This window comes from Mobula birostris, chromosome 11, assembly GCF_030028105.1.
Source record: "Mobula birostris isolate sMobBir1 chromosome 11, sMobBir1.hap1, whole genome shotgun sequence".
NCBI lineage: Eukaryota > Metazoa > Chordata > Chondrichthyes > Myliobatiformes > Myliobatidae > Mobula > Mobula birostris.
The window spans coordinates 33883273-33908548 of NC_092380.1; the positions used below are offsets into that span (position 1 = coordinate 33883273).

At 42.0% G+C, this 25276-nt stretch overlaps 1 protein-coding gene across 1 annotated transcript in view; it reads right to left on the reverse strand.

The window, feature by feature from the left end:
• The window catches only part of LOC140205015 (MOB kinase activator 2-like), a 76089-nt gene extending 51381 nt beyond the window's left edge, over positions 1 to 24708 (reverse strand). Inside the window, exon 1 of the mRNA XM_072272075.1 lies at positions 24485 to 24708. Within this exon, the coding sequence (XP_072128176.1) occupies positions 24485 to 24501 (17 nt within the window). The 5' untranslated portion in view covers positions 24502 to 24708. The remainder of the gene's footprint in view (positions 1 to 24484) is intronic.
• Between the last annotated feature and the right edge of the window lie 568 nt (positions 24709 to 25276).

Consider the following 25276-nt stretch of genomic DNA (forward strand, 5'->3'; position numbering starts at 1 on the left):
GCAGGTCCTCTGAGATAGTCATTTCAAGATAGGAATTTAAAGTTACTGACCCTCTCCACCTCTGATCCTCCGATGATTACTGGGTCATGGACCTCCGGTTTCCCCTTCCTGAGGTCTACAATCAGTTCCTTGGCGTTACTGAAACTGAGTGAGAGCTTATTGTTGTTACACCACTCAGGCAAATTTTCAATCTCCCTCCTGTATGCTAATCCATCACCACCTTTGATACAGCCCGCAACAGTGGTAGCATCAGCAACCTTGTACATGGTGATGGAGCTGTACTTAGCCACACAGTCATGAGCAGGGGGTTAAGCACACATCCCTGCAGTGCTCCTGAGCTGATGGAGATTGTGAAGGATATGTTTTTGCCAATCTGGACTGACTGGGTCCAGAATAGGGTCTACAAGTGAGGAAATCCAGGACCAATTACACAAGGGAGTATTGAGGCCCAGCTCTTAGAGTTTACTGATTAGCTTTTAGGGGATGGATACTGGACTGTCCCAGGATTGAATGCCCGTGAGAGCAGGAGGTTCGAGGGCCGGTAATTCAGTGCGACTGGAGAAAGCCTAGAGTTCAAACTAGTCTGGGGTCAATACCAAATATCGAAGCCTGAAGGTCAATCATAAGTCCGGAAGTCGAAGCTCAGTGGCCGAAGCCTGGAGATTGGAGCCTATCCTGGGGTTATAGGCCTGTCCGCATGTGTGGGAGGATAGGAGGGAGGAACTGGGCCGTTTTACTGTTGTTGTTTTGGTGCTTGTTGTGTTGTGTTGTGTTGTTCTGACAAGCAATGTGGGCTTGTCCTGTTGGCTCCAGAATGTGTGGTGAGACTTGCATGCTGCCCCAGTAAAGTGTTGATTGTGAATGTAAACACGGCAAATACTGTCTATTTCAATGTTCATGTGATAAATAAATCTGAATCTAAATTGTTAAAGTTATGACAGATTGCTGATGATAACATCTTTGTTGGTTGTTACTTGGACTCATCACTGTTAAAACTTTAATGTAACAACTTTTAATATGTGTATTCTTATTCTGCCACTGAAAAACATGATCATTTCAGAGAAGTAGCAGAAAACCATGAACATACACTCAGTGGCCAGTAGGAAACTTTATTAGGAAGTGTATTGGGTGTACATTTCCCATTCTTCATAAAGAAAGATAGTGTTTGTTGATGGAAAGGAAAACAGATCTTCTGAAACCTCAAGCAATACACAAAGGAACTCCACTGCAACCCATGCAGATTTTCTGTTCAAACTCTGAAAAAATTTCAACATTTTAAAGAAGTTTGAATAACTACAAGACATGATGTATACGGAGGACTATGGTCAAGGTGCAGGTCGAGAAGACCAGGCAGAATAATAGCTTGGCAGGACTAGATGGGCTTTAGGGCTTGTTTCTTCACTGCAGTGCTCTATGACTGTATAAGTAACTTTTTAGGAGACGGGTCAGGAGAAGTCTGGCAATCTATTGAGTATTTATTTTTTAATACCTAAGCTGCAGTCCCATTGTAAGCTATTTGTTCCACTGGAAACCCCAGTACATGAAATTAATTTTAACGCAGATCGATGATCAACCATGGTACTGTCAGTGTGTATGGCTCAGGGCGGCAACATTTCCAATTAAACTGCTAAAGAATATTTTTTTTTCCAGTTGACTTCCCAAACCACACATGATTTACCAGTCTAAGAACGCACATTACCCGACTTTTTCAGAATGCAACTCAACCATCCAGGTTAGTTAATTCTCTAACTCTGCCTAAGGGGCAAGAAGAGAGAGAAAACCAGCTGAGCACTGTATCACAGCTGAACACAAAATCCATTACATGTTGTGGATTCACTACATTATTCTGGCACTAGTTTCCTTTTTAAGACCCATCTTTTAAATTCTGGCATCTGAATCCAAATTCATTTCAGTCTCAGAATCCGGTCAATCCTCCAACAAGTCAGAAATGAATCCTTCAGTTTACTTTGTCCATGTCACTGTGCTGCCCATCATTTGGCCCATATCGCTCCAAGACCTTCCTATCCAAGTGCCTTTTGAAAGTTGCAATTGTTCCTGTCCCTGGCAATCCAATCCAGATAAGCAGCACCCTCTAGGTGGAAAAACTTACCAATCAGATCTCCATTAAATGTCTCCCCTTTCACCTTAAACTAAGTTCTAGGCTTCCATTAGAAAAAGTCCCTACCGTACATCTTTAGAATCAGATTTATTATCATTGACAAAGATCATAAATTAAATCTGTTGTTTTGTAGCAGCAGTACAGTAGATAGAAATCACTATAAATAATAAAATATATTAAAAATATAAATAACTAGTACAAAATGAGAGCAAAATAGAGAGGTAGTGTTCATGGACCACTCAGAAATCTGATGGCAGAGGAAAAGAAGCTGTTTCTAAAACACTGAGTATGCCTCTTCAGGCTCTTGTGCCTCCTGCTTGTTGGCAGTAGTGAGATAACAAGTCCAGAATGGTGAGGATCCTTAATGATGGATGCCTCCTTCCTGAAGCATCACCTTTTGAAGATGTCCTTAATGGAGGGGAAGTTAGTACCTATGATGGAGCTGGCCGAGTTTACAAATTCTGCATACTTTTCCAATCCTGTGCATTGGCACCTCTGTACCAAATGGTGTTACAAACTATCAGATGCTCTCCACCATACATCAGTAGAAATCGCTAGCATTTGGTGACATTACAAATCTCCCCAAACTCCTAATGAAATATAGCCACCAGCATGTTTTTGTCACAATTGTGTTAATGTGTTTGGCCTGGGATAGATCATCAGAGCTGTTGACACCGAGAATATTTGAAGCTGCTCACCCTTTCCACTGCTGTCTGTTCTTCCAATTTGCCCTTCCTGAAATCCACAATTACCTCTTGATGACGTTGAGAGCAAGGTGGTTGTTGCAACATTACTCAACCAGCCAATCTATCTCACTCCTTTATGCCTCCTTGTCATCATCTGATTCTGTCGCCAACAGCTGTGCTACTGGCAAATTTATAGACGACTTATCTACGACTCTTTTATCACATCTTACCTACAAGTCTCAACTTTTTCAGACTCTGTAACGTCACCTCTCAACCTCCTATGTTCCAGTGAGAATAAACCCAACCTATCCAATCTCTCCTTACAACTCCAGCCCTCCATTCCAGGCAACGTCCTGATGATTCTCTTCTGCACTCCTTATGTTTATTACATTCTTCCCATAGTGTAGTGAACTGTACAGAACTGCACATAAAACTCTTAAATGAAACGTGGCATTCCAACTCACAGAATGGCTTGGCCAATAAAGACCAAATACCTCCTTCACTATCCTACCCAACTGTCTCCATTTTCAAAAAGACATGTTCTTGCATCCATAGAATCAGAATCAACTTTAATATCACCTGCCTATGTTAAATTAGAGACAGCAGTACAACACAATACATGATAATATAGAAAAAATTGAATGAATTAAAGCATATGTAAATTAAATAGTTACATTAAAAATAGTAGTGCAAAAACAAATCATTTTAAAAAGTGAGGTAGTGTTCATGGATTCAATCGCCATTTAGAAATCAGATGGTAGAGGAGAAGAAGCTGTCCTGAATCGTTGAGTGTGTGCCATCAGGCCTCTGCACCCACTTCCTAATGGTAACATTTGGAAGAGAGCATGTTGGGGGTGATGGGGGCCCTTAATAATGGACGCCGCCTTTCCAAGGCACTGCTCCTTGAAGGTGTCCTGGATACTATGGAGGCTAGCACCCATGATGGAGCTGACAAATTTTACGGCTTCCCTCAATCCTGTGAAGTAGCCCCTCCCCCTCACACCAGACGGTGAGGCAGCCTTTCAGAATGTTCTCCATGCACACATGCAGAAGCTTTCGAATGTTTTAGGTGACAATCCAAATTTCCTCAAACTCCTAATGAAATATAGCTGCTGTCTTGCCTTCTTTATGGCTGTACTGATATGATGTTGAGATCAAGTTAGATCCTCAGAGACACTGAGGGCCAGGAAATTAAATTACACACTCTCCTCTTCTGATCCCTCTATGAGGATTGGTTCATTTCCCTTGTCTTAACCTTCCCACACACCTCGTCCCCACCCCCCCCAAGTCCACATTCAGTTCTTTGGTCCCACGAACGTTCAGTGCAAGGCCGCTGCCATGACAACACCAACCAGCCTGTACACCCTCCCATCTTCTCTGTTCATCAACATGCCCAAGGTCCCAAACATTTACCTCACATGTCCCTTCAGAATCTGACTTCCCAAAGTTACCTACCTCACACATTCCTGAATTAAATTTCATCTGCCATCACTCTACCAAACTTGATTCAACAACATTCCAGTCCATTTCTTGACTAAATTAACAGATTGCATATCTGATATCACACTGGTCAACCGCCTGCTTTATTTAAAAAAGGCTCATCCAAAATTCTGCTTCAAGTATCCCTACTTATAACATGTGTTGTTTACCTACCAGCCCTACTGAGTGTTACTGGCTCTTAAAAGGTGTCTTGACTTTCAAATCCCTCTATGATCTCACTTCTCCATATTTCTACAACCTCTCCCAACCTTCTCTGTGCCTTCAAAACTGACCTCTTGTGCACCCTGAATTTTAAAACCGCACCACCGACGGTGCTGATTTTAATTGCTCAATATGTAAACTCTAGAATTCACCCCCTAAACTTCTCTACCCATGTCAGCTCTTCTCTTTGCCACAATTTCATCAGATGTGACTCAATGTCAAACCTTGTTTTCAAAGTGTTCTTATGAACCACCTTGGTACATTTCTGTTGGATAAGGTGGTAAATAATTTCAGATTTGTTGTTATAACTCGCATTAGTCACCATGAGGCTGCGAAACACCCAATGTAAAAATAATTTTCCAACTTTACCACCTAACCTTGTTTCAAAATGGTGGAAGTTTACTGTGATATAATGCAGTAGTTTATGGGAAAAGGTTTTTAATTGGTATAATTTTTCTAAAGCACCTGCTAGCAACAACAAATATAATACTATATTTTACTCTTCTGAATAAAATAAGCATCACATTCCATCCACTTACATTCACAATCCATCCCTAAGTTCCATGCAAATGGTGATCTGCCTTCTTTGACCCATATACACAGTCCGAGTAACAAACTCATGGGCGGTATGTAGCGTAGTGGTTAGCAGTATAGTACCTGCGACCCAGGTTCAATTCCTACCACTGCCTGTCAGGAATTTCTACGTTGTCACTGTGACAGCATGGGTTTCCTCATGGTGCTCCAGTTTTGTCCCACAGTCCAAAGATGTACTGGTTGGTAGATTAATTGGCCATTGTAAATGGCCTGTGATTAGGCTAGGATTAAATCATGGAATTGTTGGGTGGCATGGTTAGAGGTGCTGGAAGGACCTATTCAGTTCTGTACCTCAAAAAATTAAAAAAATAAATAATGAGGACAGAACAGCAAACATTTCCAAGTTAAGATGGGTATGTGACCTGGAGGGGAATCTGCAGGTATTGATGCAACCTTGCATCTGCTAACCTAATCTTTCTAGATTACAGCTGCATACTTGGAAGTGCTGTCAAAAAGTCTGGTGAGCTATTGTAGTGTCCATTGTAGATTGAATTTAAACTGGCAGATCAGATTTAGATTTATTTATCACATGTACATTGAAACATACAGTGACAATGCATCATTTACGTTAACAACCATCACACCCAAGTATGTGTTGGGGTCTGCCCGCATTCTGGTGCCAACATAGTGTGCCTACCATGCTCAGCAGAACACAGCAAATGACAAAACAACAGCAAAACAAGCTCCACCCACGGACACAGCCCTCTTGCCCCTGGGCAGGCAGTGTTCTTTGGCCTCCAGCCGACTTATGAGTAAGCAGATATCTATAGTTTAAAAATTTATCAAGAAGTTTATTTATCAAACAATAACTCAAAACATGGAGTGGCATGGTAGTGTAGCAGTTAGCAGGACAATATTACAGCTCAGGGTTTTGTAGTTCAGAGTTAAATTCTGATACCCTTTGTGCTCCTTCCCACAAGCACGTTGGTTTCCTCTGGGAGCTCCAGTTTCCTCCCACAGTCCAAAGATGTACCGGGTAGGTTAACTGAATTATCCTGTGATTAGGTTTGTGTTAAATTGGGTTTTTGGGGGGATTACTTGGGTGGCCCGGCTCAGAGGGCCAGAAGAGCCTACTCCACACTGTATCTCTAAATACAAAATGATAAATGTCAAATGTGGCAGCCAATTCACGATAGAGATAAATGACAATTTAATCTATTTTTGATGATGTTGATAAGTGACACATTTTCCCCCATTACATCAAAACAATTCCTGTCCTTGTTTAATGCTGTATTATATTTTACTTCTAAACAGGCCAAACAGAAGACTGCAATGCTCAGAAAAAACACTTTCACTGCTGCTATGGAAATAGATGAGTCCTCAGTTTAACATTAGCCAAAAGCCACCCATTCTAACAATTCAGTACTTTCAGTTTATGCTCAGGTCTCAGTCTGCCTCTGACTCAGCAGAGGTTTAAACTGTCACAGAGGTACCCTATATTTGGTTACTGATGAGTTTTGCATTTTGGTTTGAAATCCTTAGTGATTGAATGTTAAAATGTGAATGAGCAAATAATGGTGGGCAATGGGAGAAGTAGACACAAGTCATTCTTTTTGCTGCTTGTATGGAACCCTTCATGAATTTCATCCTTGTGCTTACTTCTCTGCGTTGTTCCAATTTTAGTAAACGTCCTGCTCTTTGGTTGTATATAACACTAAATCTGTTGGAGGAACTTGGTATCAATTGGCAATTTAATGGAATACACTCAAGTTCCTTCCTTATGGATCTCGTTTAAATATAGAGAAATTAGAAACATCCCACAAAGCAAATTAATAGTTACTCAGGGATCCCATGCAGCTACAAACAATTGCTAGAATAATTTTATATTTGATACTTCCCATGGTGTGCTGACTTATAACCATGTGGGTGGGGAAGAGGGCAGAATGCCTACCCCTTATTAACCAGAAGCAAATATAGAGCAACTGACTGACCTGCCCACTATATTTTTCTGAAAGTGAACAGCTTCCTTAGTCCTGCAGCCTAGCTACTTCTAACTCAGGAATTCCCAACCTTTTTTCATGTCATGGACCAATACCATTAAGTAAGGGGTGTGTAACCCCAAGTTGGGAACCTCTGTATCTAACTGGTACCACAAGCTAAAAACACTAATTGACCATCAATTTCTTAGTACCACCAAGAGCTTTTTATCTCATTGTACAAACACTTTAGAAATAGAATGACCTGCCATCCAGTGAAAGTACTCCCAAGAAAGGATCAAGACAGGCCCAATGATAAATCACACTATCTCTGTATTAACTTCTCAAAAGTTCTGCATCAAATACAACAATTGTGCTCTGCTACTGAAGTTCCATATATAGAAGTCTCATGCTATACTGCCTAATGTCATTCGTAGTTTCATTTGGGAAGATTAGTCAGCACCTCCCAAGCCAAGACCTCTACTAACAAGAAAGATACAGGCAGCACATACACAAGAACACAGTTTCCCCTCCAAACTACATACTGTCTTGACCTGGAAATTTATCACCATTCCTTCTCAAGTTTAATTATCATTCAACCATACAGGAAAATTTTTAATTGGGGAAAGGCAAATTATGAGGCTATAAGGCTAGAACTTGCGGGTGTGAATTGGGATGATGTTTTTGCAGGGAAATGTACTATGGACATGTTTAGAGATCTCTTGCGGGATGTTAGGGATAAATTTGTCCCAGTGAGGGAGATAAAGAATGGTAAGGTGAAGGAACCATGGTTGACAAGTGAGGTGGAAAATCTAGTCAGGTGGAAGAAGGCAGCATACATGAGGTTTAGGAAGCAAGGATCAGATGGGTCTATTGGGGAATATAGGGAAGCAAGAAAGGAGCTTAAGAAGGGGCTGAGAAGAGCAAGAAGGGGGCATGAGAAGGCCTTGGCGAGTAGGGTAAAGGAAAACCCCAAGGCATTCTTCAATTATGTGAAGAAAAAAAGGATGACAGGAGTGAAGGTAGGACCGATTAGAGATAAAGGTGGGAAGATGTGCCTGGAGGCTGTGGAAGTGTGCGAGGTCCTCAATGAATACTTCTCTTCGGTATTCACCAATCAGAGGGAACTTGATGATGGTGAGGACAATATGAGTGAGGTTGATGTTCTGGAGCATGTTGATATTAAGGGAGAGGAGGTGTTGGAGTTGTTAAAATGCATTAGGACAGATAAGTCCCTGGGGCCTGACTGAATATTCCCCAGGCTGCTCCACGAGGCGAGAGAAGAGATTGCTGAACCTCTGGCTAGGATCTTTATGTCCTTGTTGTCCACGGGAATGGTACTGGAGGATTGGAGGGAGGTGAATGTTGTCCCCTTATTCAAAAAAGGTAGTAGGGATAGTCCGGGTAATTGTACACCAGTGAAACTTACGTCTGTGGTGGGAAAGCTGTTGGAAAAGATTCTTAGAGATAGGATCTATGGGCATTTAGAGAATCATGGTCTGGTCAGGGACAGTCAGCATGGCTTTGTGAAGGGCAGATCATGTCTAACAAGCCTGATAGAGTTCTTTGAGGAGGTGACCAGGCATATAGATGAGGGTAGTGCAGTGGATGTGATCTATATGGATTTTAGTAAGCCATTCAACAAGGTTCCACACCGTAGGCTTATTCAAAAAGTTAGAAGGCATGGGATCCAGGGAAGTTTGGCCAGGTGGATTCAGAATTGGCTTGCTGCAGAAGGCAGAGGGTGGTGGTAGAGGGAGTACATTCAGATTGGAGGATTGTGACTAGTGGTGTCCCACAAGGATCTGTTCTGGGACCTCTACTTTTCGTGATTTTTATTAACGACCTGGATGTGGGGGTAGAAGGGTGGTTGGCAAGTTTGCAGACAACACAAAGGTTGGTGGTGCTGTAGATAGTGTAGAGGATTGTCAAAGATTGCAGAGAGACATTGATAGGATGCAGAAGTGGGCTGAGAAGTGGCAGATGGAGTTCAACCCGGAAAAGTGTGAGGTGGTACATTTTGGAAGGACAAACTCCAAGGCAGAGTACAAAGTAAATGGCAGGATACTTGGTAGTGTGGAGGAGCAGAGGGATCTCAGGGTACATGTTCACAGATCCCTGAAAGTTGCCTCACAGGTGGATAGGGTAGTTAAGAAAGCTTATGGGGTGTTAGCTTTCATAAGTCGAGGGACAGAGTTTAAGAGTCGCGATGTAATGATGCAGCTCTATAAAACTCTGGTTAGGCCACACTTGGGAGTACTGTGTCCAGTTCTGGTCACCTCACTATAGGAAGCATTGGAAAGGGTACAGCGGAGATTTACCAGGATGCTGCCTGGTTTAGAAAGTATGTATTATGATCAGAGATTAAGGGAGCTAGGGCTTTACTCTTTGGAGAGAAGGAGGATGAGAGGAGACATGATAGAGGTGTACAAGATAATAAGAGGAATAGATCGAGTGGATAGCCAGTGCCTCTTCCCCAGGGCATCACTGCTCAATACAAGAGGACATGGCTTTAAGGTAAGGGGTGGGAAGTTCAAGGGGGATATTAGAGGAAGGTTTTTTACTCAGAGAGTGGTTGGTGCGTGGAATGCACTGCCTGAGTCAGTGGTGGAGGCAGATACACTAGTGAAGTTTAAGAGACTACTAGACAGGTATATGGATGAATTTAAGGTGGGGGCTTATATGGGAGGCAGGGTTTGAGGGTTGGCACAACATTGTGGGCCGAAGGGCCTGTACTATGCTGTACTATTCTATGTTCTATGTTAATATAACCAAATGAAACAGTGTTCCTCCAGGGTCAGGGTGCAAAACACATTACCAGCAGCACACAGCACATAGGGTTACGATAGAAGGGAGGATGAGGCAACCATGGCTGACAAGGAAAGTCAAAACAGCACAAAAGCAAAAGAGAGGGCATATAATAGAGCAAACATTGGTGGGATGTTAGAGGATTGGGAAGCTTCAAAAAAAAAACACAGAAGGCAACTAAAAACCATAAGGAGAGAAAAGATGAAATATGAAGGTAAGCTACCCAATAATATCAAAAAGAATATTAAAGGTTTTTCAGATTTATCAAGATTAAGAGCGGCAAGAGTAGATATCAGACTACTGTAAAATGATATTGAAGAGATAGCAATGGGGGACAAAGAAATGCTGGATGAGCTTAATAAGTATTTTACATCAGTCTTCACTGTAGAAGACACTAGTAGTGTGCTAGAAATTCGAGTGTGTTAGGGGGCAGAAGTAAGTGTAGTTGCTATTACTAAAGAGAAGGTGCTTGGGAAGCTGAAAGGTCTGAATGTTGATAAGTCACCTGGACCAGATGGACTACATCCCAAGGTTCTGAAAGAGGCTGAAGAGATTGTGGAGGCACTAGTGGTGATCTTTCACCAATCAATAGATTCTGAAATGGTTCCACATGGCTCCAGGGTGACGAAGGATGTGGAATTGATATGGGTAGAGCTGCATAACACTAAGGGATAGAAAACGCTGGTGGGAGTTGTGTACAGGCCACCTAACAGTAGTAGTGAGGTTGGGGATGGTATTAAACAGGAAATTAGAAATGTGTGCAATAAAGGAACAGCAGTTATAATGGGTGACTTCCATCTACATGTAGACTGGGTGAACCAAATTGGTAAGGGTGCTGAGGAAGAGAATTTCTTGGAATGTATGCGGGATGGTTTTTTGAACCAACATGTCGAGGAACCAACTAGAGAGCAGGCTATTCTAGACTGGGTATTCAGCAATGAGGAAGGGTTAATTAGCAATCTTGTCATGAGAGGCCCCTTGGGTAAGAGTGACCATAATATGGTGGAATTCTTCATTAAGATGGAGAGTGACATAGTTAATTCAGAAACAAAGGTTCTGAACTTAAAGAAGGGTAACTTCGAAGGTATGAGACGTGAATTAGCTAAGATAGACTGGCAAATGACACTTAAAGGGTTGACGGTGGATATGTAATGGCAAGCATTTAAAGATCGCATGGATGAACTACAACAATTGTTCATCCCAGTTTGGCAAAAGAATAAATCAAGGAAGGTAGTGCACCCGTGGCTGACAAGGGAAATTAGGGATAGTATCAATTCCAAAGAAGGAGCATACAAATTAGCCAGAAAAAGTGGCTCACCTGAGGACTGGGAGAAATTCAGAATTCAGCAGAGGAGGACAAAGGGCTTAATTAGGAAGGGGAAAAAAGATTATGAGAGAAAACTGGCAGTGAACATAAAAACTAACTGTAAAAGCTTTTATAGATATGTGAAAAGAAAAAGACTGGTTAAGACAAATGTAGGTCCCCTACAGACAGAAACAGGTGAATTGATTATGGGGAGCAAGGACATGGCAGACCAATTGAATAATTACTTTGGTTCTGTCTTCACTAAGGAGGACATAAATAATCTTCCGGAAATTGTACGGGACAGAGGGTCCAGTGAGATGGAGGAACTGAGGGAAATACATGTTAGTAGGGAAGTGGTGTTAGGTAAATTGAAGGGATTAAAGGCGGATAAATCCCAAGGGCCAGATGGTCTGCATCCCAGAGTGCTTAAGGAAGTAGCCCAAGAAATAGTGGATGCATTAGTGATAATTTTTCAAAACTCTTTAGATTCTGGACCAGTTCCTGAGGATTGGAGGGTGGCTAATGTAACCCCACTTTTTAAAAAAGGAGGGAGAGAGAAACCAGGGAATTATAGACCGGTTAGCCTAACATCGGTGGTGGGGAAACTGATAGGGTCAGTTATCAAAGATGTGATAACAGCACATTTGGAAAGCGGTGAAATCATCGGACAAAGTCAGCATGGATTTGTGAAAGGAAAATCATGTCTGACGAATCTCATAGAACTTTTTGAGGATGTAACTAGTAGAGTGGATAGGGGAGAACCAGTGGATGTGGTATATTTGGATTTTCAAAAGGCTTTTGACAAGGTCCCACACAGGAGATTAGTGTGCAAACTTAAAGCACATGGTATTGGGGGTAAGGTATTGATGTGGATAGAGAATTGGTTGGCAGACAGGAAGCAAAGAGTGGGAATAAACAGGACCTTTTCAGAATGGCAGGCAGTGACTAGTGGGGTACCACAAGGCTCAGTGCTCGGACCCCAGTTGTTTACAATATATATTAATGACTTGGATGAGAGAATTAAATGCAGCATCTCCAAGTTTGCGGATGACACGAAGCTGGGCGGTAGTGTTAGCTGTGAGGAGGATGCTAAGAGGATACAGGGTGACTTGGATAGGTTAGATGAGTGGGCAAATTCTTGGCAGATGCAATTTAATGTGGATAAATGTGAAGTTATCCACTTTGGTGGCAAAAACAGGAAAACAAATTATTATCTGAATGGTGGCCGATTAGGAAAAGGGGAGGTGCAACGAGACCTGGGTGTCATTATACACCAGTCATTGAAAGTGGGCATGCAGGTACAGCAGGCGGTGAAAAAGGCAAATAGTATTCTGGCATTTATAGCAAGAGGATTCGAGTACAGGAGCAGGGAGGTACTACCACAGTTTTACAAGGCCTTGGTGAGAGTTGTGTGCAGTTTTGGTCCCCTAATCTGAGGAAAGACATCCTTGCCATAGAGGGAGTACAAAGAAGGTTCACCAGATTGATTCCTGGGATGGCAGGACTTTCATATGATTGAAGACTGGATGAACTAGGCTTATACTCGTTGGAATTTAGAAGATTGAGGGGGGATCTGATTGAAACGTATAAAATCCTAAAGGGATTGGACAGGCTAGATGCAGGAAGATTGTTCCCGATGTTGGGGAAGTCCAGAACGAGGGGTCACAGTTTGAGGATAAAGGGGAAGCCTTTTAGGACCGAGCTTAGGAAAAACTTCTTCACACAGAGAGTGGTGAATCTGTGGAATTCTCTGCCACAGGAAACAGTTGAGGCCAGTTCATTGGCTATATTTAAGAGGGAGTTAGATATGGCCATTGTGGCTAAAGGGATCAGGGGGTATGGAGGGAAGGCTGGTACAGGGTTCTGAGTTGGATGATCATCCATGAGCATACTGAATGGCGGTGCAGACTCGAAGGGCCGAGTGGCCTACTCCTGCAGCTATTTTCTATGTTTCAGAGAGCTAGAAATTTGCAAATGTCACTCCACTCTTCAAGAAGGGACAGAGGCAGAAGGAAATTATAGGCCAGTTAGTCTGACCTCAGTGGTTGGAAAGATGTTGGAGTCCATTATTAAGGATGAGATTTTGGGATACTTGGAAGCACATGATACAATAGGCCACAGTCAGCATGGTTTCTTTACGGGGAAATCTTGCCTGACAAATCTATTGGAATCCTTTGAGGAAATAACATACAGGATAGACAAACAAGAATCAGCAGATATTGTTTACTTGGATTTTCAGAAGGCTTTTGTCAAGGTACAGCACATGAGGCTGCTTAACAAGATTCAGAGCTCATAGTATTATAGGAAAGATACTAGCATGGATAGAAGATCTGCCGACTGATAGGGGGCCTTTTCAGGTTGGCTGGCCAAGTTTGCAGACGATATAAAGATAGGTGGAGGGGCAAGCACTATTGAGGAAGCAGGAAGGCAAAGAAGCGACAGATGGAACATAGTGTTGGGAAGTAGTGTACAGTCAGTAAAAAGAATAAAAACGTGGATTATCTTCTAAAATATTCAATAATCAGAGGTGTAAAGGGACTAAGGAATCTTTATGCAGGATTCCCTAAAGGTTACCTTGCAAGTTGAGTCAGTGGTAAGGAATACAAATGCAATATTAACATTCATTTTGAGTGGACTAGAATATAAAAACAATGATGTGATGCTGAGACTTTCTAAGGCATAGGTCACATTGCACTCAGAGTATTATGAGCGGTTGTGGGCCCCTTAATCTAAAAAAAGATGTGCCGGCACTGTAGAGGGTACAGAGGATGTTCATGAGGATGATTCCGAGAATGAAAGGGTTTACATATGAGTAGTGTTTGTTGGCTCTGTGATACCTTGCTGGAGTTTAGAAGAATGGGGGGTGGAGGGGTGGACCTCATTGAAATCTATCGAATATTGAAAGACCTAGACAGAGGGGATGGGGAAAAGATGTTTCCTATAGTGAATACAGGGAAGTCCATTTGTAACAGAGAGGGGAAGGAATTCCTTTAGCAGACCGTGGTGAATCTGTGGAATTCATTGCCATGGACAGCTGTGGAGGCCAATTCATTGAGTATACTTAAAGTGGGGGTGGATAGATTCTTGGTTAGTCAGAGCACCAAAGGTTACAGGAAAATGGGGTTAAGCGGGATAGTAATTCAGCCATGATGGAAAGGCAGAGCAGACTCAATAGACCAAGTGGCCTAATTCTGCTCCTTTGTCTCAGTCTTTTCTACCTTCAAGGAGGACATACAGGAGCCTGAAGGCACACACTCAACAGTTTAAGTAAAACTTCTTCCCCTCCGCTATCAAATTTCTGAATGGACGCAAATATATTTCTTATTGTAGTTCATATTTTTTTATGCATTGCAATGTACTGCTGCAAAACAACAAATTTCACAGCATATGCCAGAGATATTAAACCTGATTCTGATTGCATTTGGAAGACAATTGAATTTGAACTTCCGAGGAAGGCTATAAAGGGTTAGTAAGAGCCTGTAAAGTGCTCAGTTATGTGGACATGAAGCAGGAGCTAGGAAATATGCAAAACCACCAAGGGGCTGCAGTCACGCAAGCCCTTCGTGATTCGAAACAACTTGTGAAATGTCAGAATTAGAGCACAGAGCAGGTTCAGATGTCTAGAGGCAAGTTCACATCTTCCTAAGCATTAAATGATGTTCAAAGTGAAGATAACATTACACAGAAAAACAAGATGGCATATTAACCAATAAAAGACCTTGCCTATGTTGGGAAATAGTGCACGTTCTCCTTTAATAAATGTATTCAGATACTGAAGCCACTACTTCAGGCAAGCTGAGGAGACTTAGTTTCCCTGACTGCATTCTGAAATTAATCTTGCTCTCGCATGGAGCATACAGCCTGCTGAATCTGTGACATTTCAGGCCTGACCTACTTTAGCTGCTGACTTCCTTGCCGCAATGACTCTAATCTGGACCAGTGAAATATGACCCAACTGCAAGTTGATTTCCCCCAGTTAAATGGATGGATTTGGTTTTCCTTGGACTTGCTCATAACATAGTATCATTTAATAAACAGTGGTGTTTGCAATTGCAGCCAAGCAACGAAAACATTTTGAAGTGAGCTGCCTTATGGGATGGTGGCACGAACCCATCTCTGTGAATCCAACAGACTGAGTTTTAGCAGTCTATTAGTATTAGTCCATGGAGCTTAGGAAAATAGAGGACTATGCTGAGCTAATTTCAGCACAGCATTGTGGGCTGAAGGGCCTGCATTGTGCTGTAGGTTTTCTATGTTACTATGTTTAGACATTAAGAGTTATTTCTTTAAATAAATACATTTATTTAAAGAAGAATGTGCACTATTCCCCAACATAAGCATTATCTTTTATGCTTAGAGTGCATGGGGTGTCCAGGGAGGGGTAGCACCTCTGGTGAAGAGGCTCGTCATGTCCATTCTAGGGCAGTTCCCTCACCTTTGGTCCCCACCGGACACTCAGTTCTCATCCGTGTCTCCAAGTAACTGTTTGCATGTGACAGCCGCCACACCCTGGTACAACGTTTCAACAGATGGGCTAAACCAGGAGAGGTTAGCCAGTGGACCTCATATCCCTGTGAGAGAGGGATATGCCTGTCCTACCATATGAAGTCAGCTCCGCCAGACTGTGTGGAAAAGATCATCAGTGAGGTCCAATGGTTGGGAAGGCGGTTCTGCAATGCTCCATAGAGAGCAAAGGGCACGACAAGGCGCAGAAGTAGTCTTGGCCATCCACTGCTAACAAGTAAGACCTCAATTTGCGACAAGGCACTGGGCTCGGACCTCCAAGGTAGAAAGAGTGGAACTGACCAGTGCAACAGCTTTTCAACTTTAAAAGCTGGGCCACACAGGTTTCCTGTCATCGGATAAGACAGACAACCACCACTAGTATTACAGGTACAGAAACAACCCTTTCTTCCAACTTCCCTGCTAATGTTCCTGAGACAGCGACTTTTAAAATCAGTGTAGGGACAACTCTTTACCTCTTACTGCATTTCATTTCCATATGCAGACTCAATAACTGGGCTGGCCTTTTGATAATCCTGCAAAATTGATTAACTTTATCTTCATATTTGTCTTAGCCTTATTCAATTGTTGGGCTTTATCTTTCTCTTAACAATGGGGGTGGAAAATAAAGTACAAATGTAGAAACTTAATATTAAGAAAATTATATGGGTGGGAGTGGGGATGGAACAAAACCAATTCTGTAATTCCACTAGTTCCTGGAAAACTGACCTCTTGACAAGATTACACCGCCATTGACAATACCAAAAGCTGGTTGATTTAACAACTTGAGGCCAACAGTTGGTAGGGTCAACCTCTGATTTAATTTTACATAAACAGTGAATTCCAGTTAATTGGGCCATCGGTTAATCGGAGAAGCTGCTTATGTCGGACAACTTTTAAAGAACAAAAACTAATCAAGACAATAGCTGGGATTCCCTTTGTTTATTTGGGGTACTTTGCTGCTTAATTGGGACGGAAGACTGTTGCCAAGCAGTTTTTAAATAGCGTTAGTCACATGCACATTGTGTGGCCATTCGACATTACACCATGAACAGTTTTTAAAAAGCTTGCATGTGTTTGTGTTCAAAAACCAGTGATTTTTGTCACTGATAACTGCTGAGTAATAAACATCAAGACAATTCAGAACTATTTTGTTCACTGCAGTTTCAAGCATTCAGGCTAGGAGATGCTAGAAATTATTTCACTACTTCAGCAAGTTAGGGCTATGAAGAATTTGAAGATATTGACAATCATCTTGGATATTACAATGAAAATGAAGATTTGGAGGATACAACCATTGAAAGCATTGTTTGAAAGCAGTCCCTTACCTGCCCTGATTTTATTCAATTACAGTCAATCAAAAGAACAGGCAGAGTACACTGGATTAATTCCTCCAATAATTATCAGGAACTAATACAGAGTTTTGTAGTATTGTATTAGTTTTGGCAGTGCTCCAATTTGTTCTGTATTTCACTTAAATACATCATTTGGTACTCAGTTAATGGTAGTTTGTCTTTTTTTAAAATACAGTTTTAACTATTTCCATGAAACTTCAGCTAAATGTGGCAGCTGCTTAATTGGGCTAAGATGTACTTGGTCTCAATACGTCTCAATTAACCTGAATTCACTGTAGGGAAGATATATATCTAATTGCAAATTTTAGATTGTTGATTATGTATTACAATGTATTGCTGCCATAAAACAACACATTTCAAGATATATACCAGTGATATAAACCTGATTCTGATACAATAAAAACTAAAATGCTGGAAAATATGCAGCCGCTGAAGTAGTGTCTGCTGAGAAAACAGTTAAAACTTTAGATAGTTCATCAAATGAAGTGTTCTGCTTAACATTTCCAGCAAGAAAGCTCACCAGTGCCCCTACTTCCTCGGGGGCTAAAGAAATTTGGCATGCCCCCTTTGACCCTCACCAAATTTTTAATCAATGCACCACAGAAAGCATCCTATCTGAATGCATCATGGCTTGGTAAGGTAACTGCTTTGCCTGTGCCTGCAAGAAACTGCAGAGATATGGACATAGCTCAGCATATCCTGGAAACCAGCCTCCCCTCCATGCACTCTGTCAACACTTCCTGCTTCCTGCACTACCTTACTTTCCCTTTTCTATTTTCTATTTATGATTTATAATTTAAACTTTTATTATATTTACTATCGATTTGTACTCCAGGGAGCGCGAAGCGCAGAATCAAGTATCGCTGTGATGATTGTACACTCTAGTGCTTGGAGAGAATAAAGTAAAGTAAAGCATGCAACGTAATCAAAGACCTCACCTGGACATTCTTTCTCCTCTCCTCTCCCTTCAGGTAGAAGATACAGAAGGATGAAAGCACATACCACTAGGCTCAAGAACAACTCCTATGCCACTATTAGAAGACCACTGAATGGTTCCCTACTTTGATGAGATGGACTCGATCTCATAATTTACTTCCTTACTTTCTGGTGTACCTTCACGGCACTTTCTCTGTAAATGTAACACTTACTGTTTTACTTCAATGCACTACTGTAATTAATTGATCTGTGTAATCTGTATGCAAGACCGTTTTTCACTGCATCTCAGTCCATGTGGAAATAAATAAGCCAATAATAGTTTGCAGAATTTTGCTTTTGAATGAATCCTTTGTATCCAGTAAAGTGTTTTTCCTTCATACTGAACTAAGGTCTGAGCTCCACTCCACAGACAGATGATTACAAATTTGCAATCCAATATAGGATTGAGGCATAATGCACTGAGCCATTGACTACCCTCAGAGGTGGATAGAAGATACCTCTGGCACTAATTCAAAGACAAATAGGGATTTCAGCCCAGTATCACGTTCTTTATTTATCAAGGTACAGTATAGTGCTTATCAATACAAGGTACGTGCACATATTGACTGCCACTTTCCAAACTTTCTATCAAATCGGTCATGAGATACATGCTCTCCTTTGATTCATTGTGGAGTAATCACAATTCAAGTCACTATTTATCTTAGTGTTTGGAACATCCAACTGTGGCATGAAATATATCAAATCCTGGTGAATGCAACGCACACAAAATGCTGCAGGAACTCAGCAGGTCAGGCAGCATCAGCGGAGAGGAACAGAGTCGACATTTCAGGCTGAGACACTTCACCCAGACAGGAAAGAAAGCAGGAAGAAACCAGATCAAGGTGGTTGGGGGCTGGGGGGGGGGGGAGCGCAAAGGAACACAAGTTGGCAGGGGACCAAGTGAGGGGGAAGCGGGGGGGAGAAGTGAGAACCTGAGAGGTGATAGGTGGTAATGGGTAATGGGAGAAGAGAGTGGATGAAGGGGGAAAGGGAAGGAGGAGGGGTACCAGGAGGTGAAGGGACAAAAAGGGGTAAGAGGGGAGCAGGAATATGGAATGGAAAACAGAGAGAAATGGGGTGGTGGGTGGGGGGGGGAGAGATAAATTACTGAAAGTTGGATAAACTAAAACTAGTCAATGCAAGCAGCATGAAAACAATTAGAATATGGACACAAGAACATGTTATTAACCAACTATAACAGCATGAGGTATTGATATACTGCATCCAGTGCTCCCGATGTGGCCTTCTATATATTGGCGAGACCCAACGCAGGCTGGGAGATCGTTTTGCTGAACACCTACGCTCTGTCCGCCAGAGAAAACAGGATCTCCCAGTGGTCACACATTTTAATTCCACGTCCCATTCCCATTCTGATATGTCTATCCACGGCCTCCTCTACTGTAAAGATGAAGCCACACTCAGGTTGGAGGAACAACACCTTATATTCCGTCTGGGTAGCCTCCAACCTGATGGCATGAACATTGACTTCTCTAACTTCTGCTAATGCCCCACCTCCCCCCCCCCCCATACCCCATCCGGTATTTATTTTTATACACACATTCTTTCTCTCACTCTCCTTTTTCTCCCTCTGTCCCCCTGACTATACCCCTTGCCCATCCTCTGGGTTTTTTTCCCCCCGCTCCCCCTTTCCCTCCTCCCTGGGCTTCCTGTCCCATGATCCTCTCATATCCCTTTTGCCAATCACCTGTCCAGCTCTTGGCTCCATCCCTCCCCCTCCTGTCTTCTCCTATCATTTTGGATCTCCTCTCCCCCTCTCACTTTCAAATCTCTTACTAGCTCTTCCTTCAGTTAGTCCTGACGAAGGGTCTCGGCCCGAAACGTCGACTGTACCTCTTCCTAGAGATGCTGCCTGGCCTGCTCCGTTCATCAGCAACTTTGATGTGTGTTGCATGAGGTATTGAAACAGGATTCAGCATATGAACCCTAAAGCTTGCTGGTCAGTCAATAACACAATGGATTAATTCATCTTGGCTCAATTCTAGTTTTTTCCTGTACCCACAATGAAATAGAATATTGAAACATGGTGTTTATTTTTAGATGGTGAGAGTGTTGGTGTTCAGAAGGACTTGGGTGTATCACAGAAGTTAATATGTAAATATGCCAAGCCATTAGGAAGGAAAATATTAAGTGGACCTTTACTGAAAGAGGAGTCTTACTCCAATTATAAAGAACCATAGTGAAAAGACACCTAGAAATGATGAGTACAAGTCTGCCCCCCTAACAAAGGAAAGATATTTGTTATAGAGGGACTGTAGTACAGTTTTCCCAGATGAATTCCTGTAGAGGGCTTGGAATATTCAAAAAGATTAAACAGATAATAAAAATTATATTGTGTAGATAAAATGAGAGATGACATCAGTGCACCAAACAAAATTAACAAACAAAAGTGCAGATTTGGAGTTGGAGTTGACACTTTCCTTGGCCAGAGTACACAGGACCACATTCTCTAAATAAGGACTGGTCTTTCAGGACAGATATGAGCAGTAATTTTTCCCAGAATATAGTGAATTCTTGCAATTGTCTATCCAGGAAGTCTGAGACAGCACAATTCCTGAGTATAATCAAGTCTGAGAAAGCAACATATTTTAAATCATTAAGAACAATAAAGGATATGGGATTCATACAGGAAAGCAAGATAGAAAAGTAACCTTACCTTAAAAGAATAACACAACAAATATAGTTCGCAAGCTAACTGGCTTATTATTTTCATATTTTCTCAGGACATTAGAAACCAATCCATGCACCAAGCATCACTCCCCACCCAACTTCCCTGCAACCTATTCTTCCATGTCCTGTTATATAAGGACTGCCCTTCTCAGTCTTGTCTAAGTTTAAAGTTCAAAGCAAATTTTCTATCAAAGTACATATATGTCACTGTGCACAACTCTGCTCACTTCTCGTTGCTGCCATTAGGAAAAAAAGACAGAAACCTCAAGAACAATTATTACCCCTCAACCATCAGGCTCCTGAACTTCACTCACCCCATCATGACTCTTCATCTCATGTTCTGGATATTTATTGCTTCATTATTTATCATTACCATTTCTTCTCTTTATTTGTATGGGCACAGTTTATTGTGTTTTTTTTGGCACACTGGCTGTTTGTCCATCTTATTGGGTACAGTCTTTCACTGACTATTTTGTTTCTTGTATTTACTGTGAACACCCACAAGAAAATGAATCTCAGGCCTGTGTACGGGGACATATATGTACTTTGATAATAAATTTACTTTGAGTATTCACAAAAAATACAAGAAACATAATAGAATCAATGAAAGATCACCCTCAACAGGATGGACAAGTGACAAAAGACAAACTGTACAAATACAAATGAAAGTAAAAAAAAAAAAATTTTTAAATTAAAAAGCAGTCCTAGAAAGTGAGTCCATAGGTTGTAGGAACAGTTCAGTGATGGGGCAAGTGAATTTATCCCCTTTGGTTCAAAATCTTGATGGTTGAGGGGTCATAAACGTTCCTGAACCTGGTGGTGTGAATCTTGAGGCTCCTGTACCTCCTTCCTGATGGCAGCAGCGAGAAGAGAGCATGAGCTGGATGGTGAGGGTCCCTGATGATAGATGCTGTTTTCTTGCAACATCGCTCATAGATGTGCTCGATTGTGGCAAGGAATTACCCATGATGGACAGGGCCATATCTACTACTTTTTGTTGGGTTTTCACATTCAAGGACATTGGTGTTTCCATACCAGACTGTGATGCAGCCAGTCAATATACTCTCCACCACACATCTATAGAAGTTTGTCAAAATTTTAGATGACATACTGAACCTTCGCAAACTTCTAGGGAAGTAGAGATGCTGGTGTGCTCTCTTCGTAACTGCACTTACGTGCTGGACCCAGGACAGATCCTCTGAAGCCAAAAGAGATAAACTTGGCCCCCCTTGTAAAATCAGAAGTAACTAGCCTGTGTGTTATCCTTGATTCAGAGTTGAATTTTAAATCCCAAATAAAGAAAGTGATTAGAGCAGCATTATATCACTTAAGAAATATTGAAAAGGAATGTTTGTTTCTGTATCGTAATAATGCTGAAAAACTAATTCATGCTTTTATATTCAATAGACTAGATTACAATATTGGACTTTCTACTGGCTTTCCAAAGAAATCTATTCACTTATTTCAACTCATTCAGAACACCACTGCTAGACTTTTAACCAAAACCAGGACGAAGGAACATATCACTCCTGTACTAGCTACTCTGCATTGGCCTCCTCTATCCTTCAGAAATGATTTTAAAGTTCTCTTACATATTTTTAAAACTCTTAATGGTCTGGGACCAGAATACATCACAGAATCAGTTTTGTTTTTTAACTCTGCTTGAGCTCTCAGGTCTTCTTCTGCCGGTCTCCTAACTTTAAACAATCGCCCTCAAAAGATAATTGGTAGGTCAGTTTTTTTTAAACAAGGTGCCTAAGCTGGAGAATTCAGTACCTAACTCCACCGTACAAGGGATGCAGACTCAGTTGGCACTTTTTAATGCCAGCTCAAAACCTATTTATTTAAGCTTGCTTATTGTGCTCTTATTGTGCTGGCCAAGATCTTATTGTGCTCCCTCCATGATTCCCTTGTCCTTTCATTGGTCCTCACTAATCTCCCTGCTGACACTTAGCCCTGCAAATGGCTGAAGTGCTACATCTGCCCATTCACCTCCATTCAGGGCCCCAAACAGTCCTTCCAGTGAGGCAACACTTCACCTGGGATTGTCTACTGTGTCCAGTGCTCCGGATACAGCCTCCTCTACATTGGTGAAGCCCGATGTAAACTGGGGGGAACTGCTTTGTCAAGGACGTCCACTCCATTCACCAAAAGTGGAACTTGCCTGTGGCCAAACGTTTTAGTTCCGATTCCCATTCCCTTTCCAACATGTCAGTCCACGGCCTCCTCGTGTCATCACGAGGCCACCCTCAGGGTGGTGGAGCAATACCTTATATTCCGTCTGGGTAGCCTTCAACCTGACGGCATGAAATTTCTCCTTCCAATAAAAAAGAAATTCCCTTCCCCTCCCTTCTTCTTCAATTCCCCACTCTGGCCTCTCCTTTTCTCACCTGCCAACCACCTCCTCCTGGTGCCCCTCCACTTTCCCTTTATTCTAGAGTTCATTCTCCTCCCTCATCAGATTCCTTCCTCTCCAGCCCTTTATCTTTTGCACCCACCTGGCTTCACCTTCTAGCTATCCTTCTTCCCCTCCCTCCACCTTTTTATTCTGGCGTCTTCCACCTTCCTTTTGAGTCCTGAAGAGGGTCTCGTTCATGTTTGTTCATTTCCATAGATGCTGCCTGACCTGCTGAGCTCCTCCAGCGTTTTGTGTGTACATCTTTTTGTCTTTTATTTTAATGTTTATTTTATTTTTCATTTATTATCTTAACCCCTTTGAATTACATCATTTGTATGAAAGTGTTTGATAAATAATTAATTTCACCTCAATTCTGAACTGATTCTACGATCTACAGACTCATTTTCAAGGTTTCTATACAACTCACATTTTTAGTATTATTTCTATTTCCACCCTGTCCATTTTTCTGCACTTTAAACATTGGCATTTGTCAAGCTTTATGTATTTATTTTTTGTAAATTCTATTGTATTTCTTTTTCCCGTAAATGTCTGGAAGAAAATGAATCTCAACGTAATATGGTAACATGTATGCACTTTGATAATGAATTTACTTTGAACCTTCACTGTTCTCTTTGTAACTGTAACACTTATATTTCACTCTTGTACCACCTCAATATATTTATGTGTTGAAATAATCTAATGATTTGTAAAACTGTATCTCAGTACATTTGACCAATTCTAACAGCCAGACAACTGTTGGCAAAATATGAAAATGGTTGACACAGACTCACGTCAACGGGGTGAAGGTGCCTTTAATGAGGATGCGGACTGCTAATGGGCATATTGGGATGGGCAAGGGGAAACAAAACAAGCAGCCAGCTATGAAGGTAGGGAAAACGCAAGCATACCTTCCAAGACCTTCACAATGGGCATATGAAACCTGAGCCGTGCCCATAAGATGCCCAATGTGAAGTTAACCACCAAAGTTACCATCCTACTGGATGGCATTTGGTTTAACCCCAAGATGCCCTGGTTCATATTGTCCTAGAGTCTGGTTGCCGTCCATCCCAATTCCTTAGGTGGGCTGGAGCCCTGCTCTCCCCAGGAGCTGGGAGAGTTGGCGACCATTTAGCAACGACCATCTGCCCGTGGGAAACCCAACCCCTTGCCCATGTGCAGCCTGCCAGCACGCATGCACGGGCATAAGGTCGCCGCCTATGGCCGGCGCAGTGCACCCCGGTACTTGCAGTCCACCCGGCGCCAACTCTCATCCACTGAGGACATCGAAAACTACAGCTCCCTTAATGCCCCGCGCCCACTGAGCATGCGTACCCGTCAAGCAAAAATCCCGTTATACAGGACTGCGTGCAAAACAGTTTTTCCTCACAAAAAATTGAAGAATACAACTGTATTTGGCGAGACTACCCATGCTTACCCCATTAACCAATCCATAAGCTCTGCACTCTTCGCGGCCTCCAACGTAATTTATGCAGAAATAAACGTCTTTTTCAGATAGAAGACGTTAATTTAATGCAGCTCTTTCTGCAGGTAGGTTGCAGAAGCGCCAGAGTTGTGACTCTTCGTGCGGCAGCACTGAAGGAGAATCCCGTCGGAGCCCCAAATCTGTCATTCAAACGGAGTTTTCCTCGCTCACCGGAAGTAAACACTACCGTGTGACGTCACTGGGCGCGTTATTTATAGCCACCAGAACGCGCCTTGCGTTTGGTGCGTCATGACATCACTAGCAGCCGCCTTCTCCGAGGGAGGCGCAACGGTTCGGGTGCCGAGCCCTGAAAGTTGTGGGTTCGAATCCTGCTCGAGGCCTAGTAGAATAAAACCCGGCATAGGTAATAAATCATAAACATAATATATTCTGCAGGTGCTAGAAATCTTGAGACATAGGCAGCAGTGTCGGAGATGAGCCTTATTGAAGGATCTCAGTCTAAAACGTCGACTGTTCATTCTTCTCCGTAGATTCTGTCTGACTTCCTCGAGCGTTTTGTGGTTGCTCCTCGTGAGTTCCAGCATCTACAGAATCTCCTGTGTTTGGAATGAGATTTTTTAGTTTTAAGAATCAGAATCACACTGTCTTATATGGCATGAGATTTGTTGTTTTGCCGTAGCAGTAGAGTATAGCGACGTAAAAGTACTTTAAATCATTAAATAAATAGAGTGCAAAAAATAAATACAAGGCAATATTCATGTATTCAGAAATCTGATGGTAGAG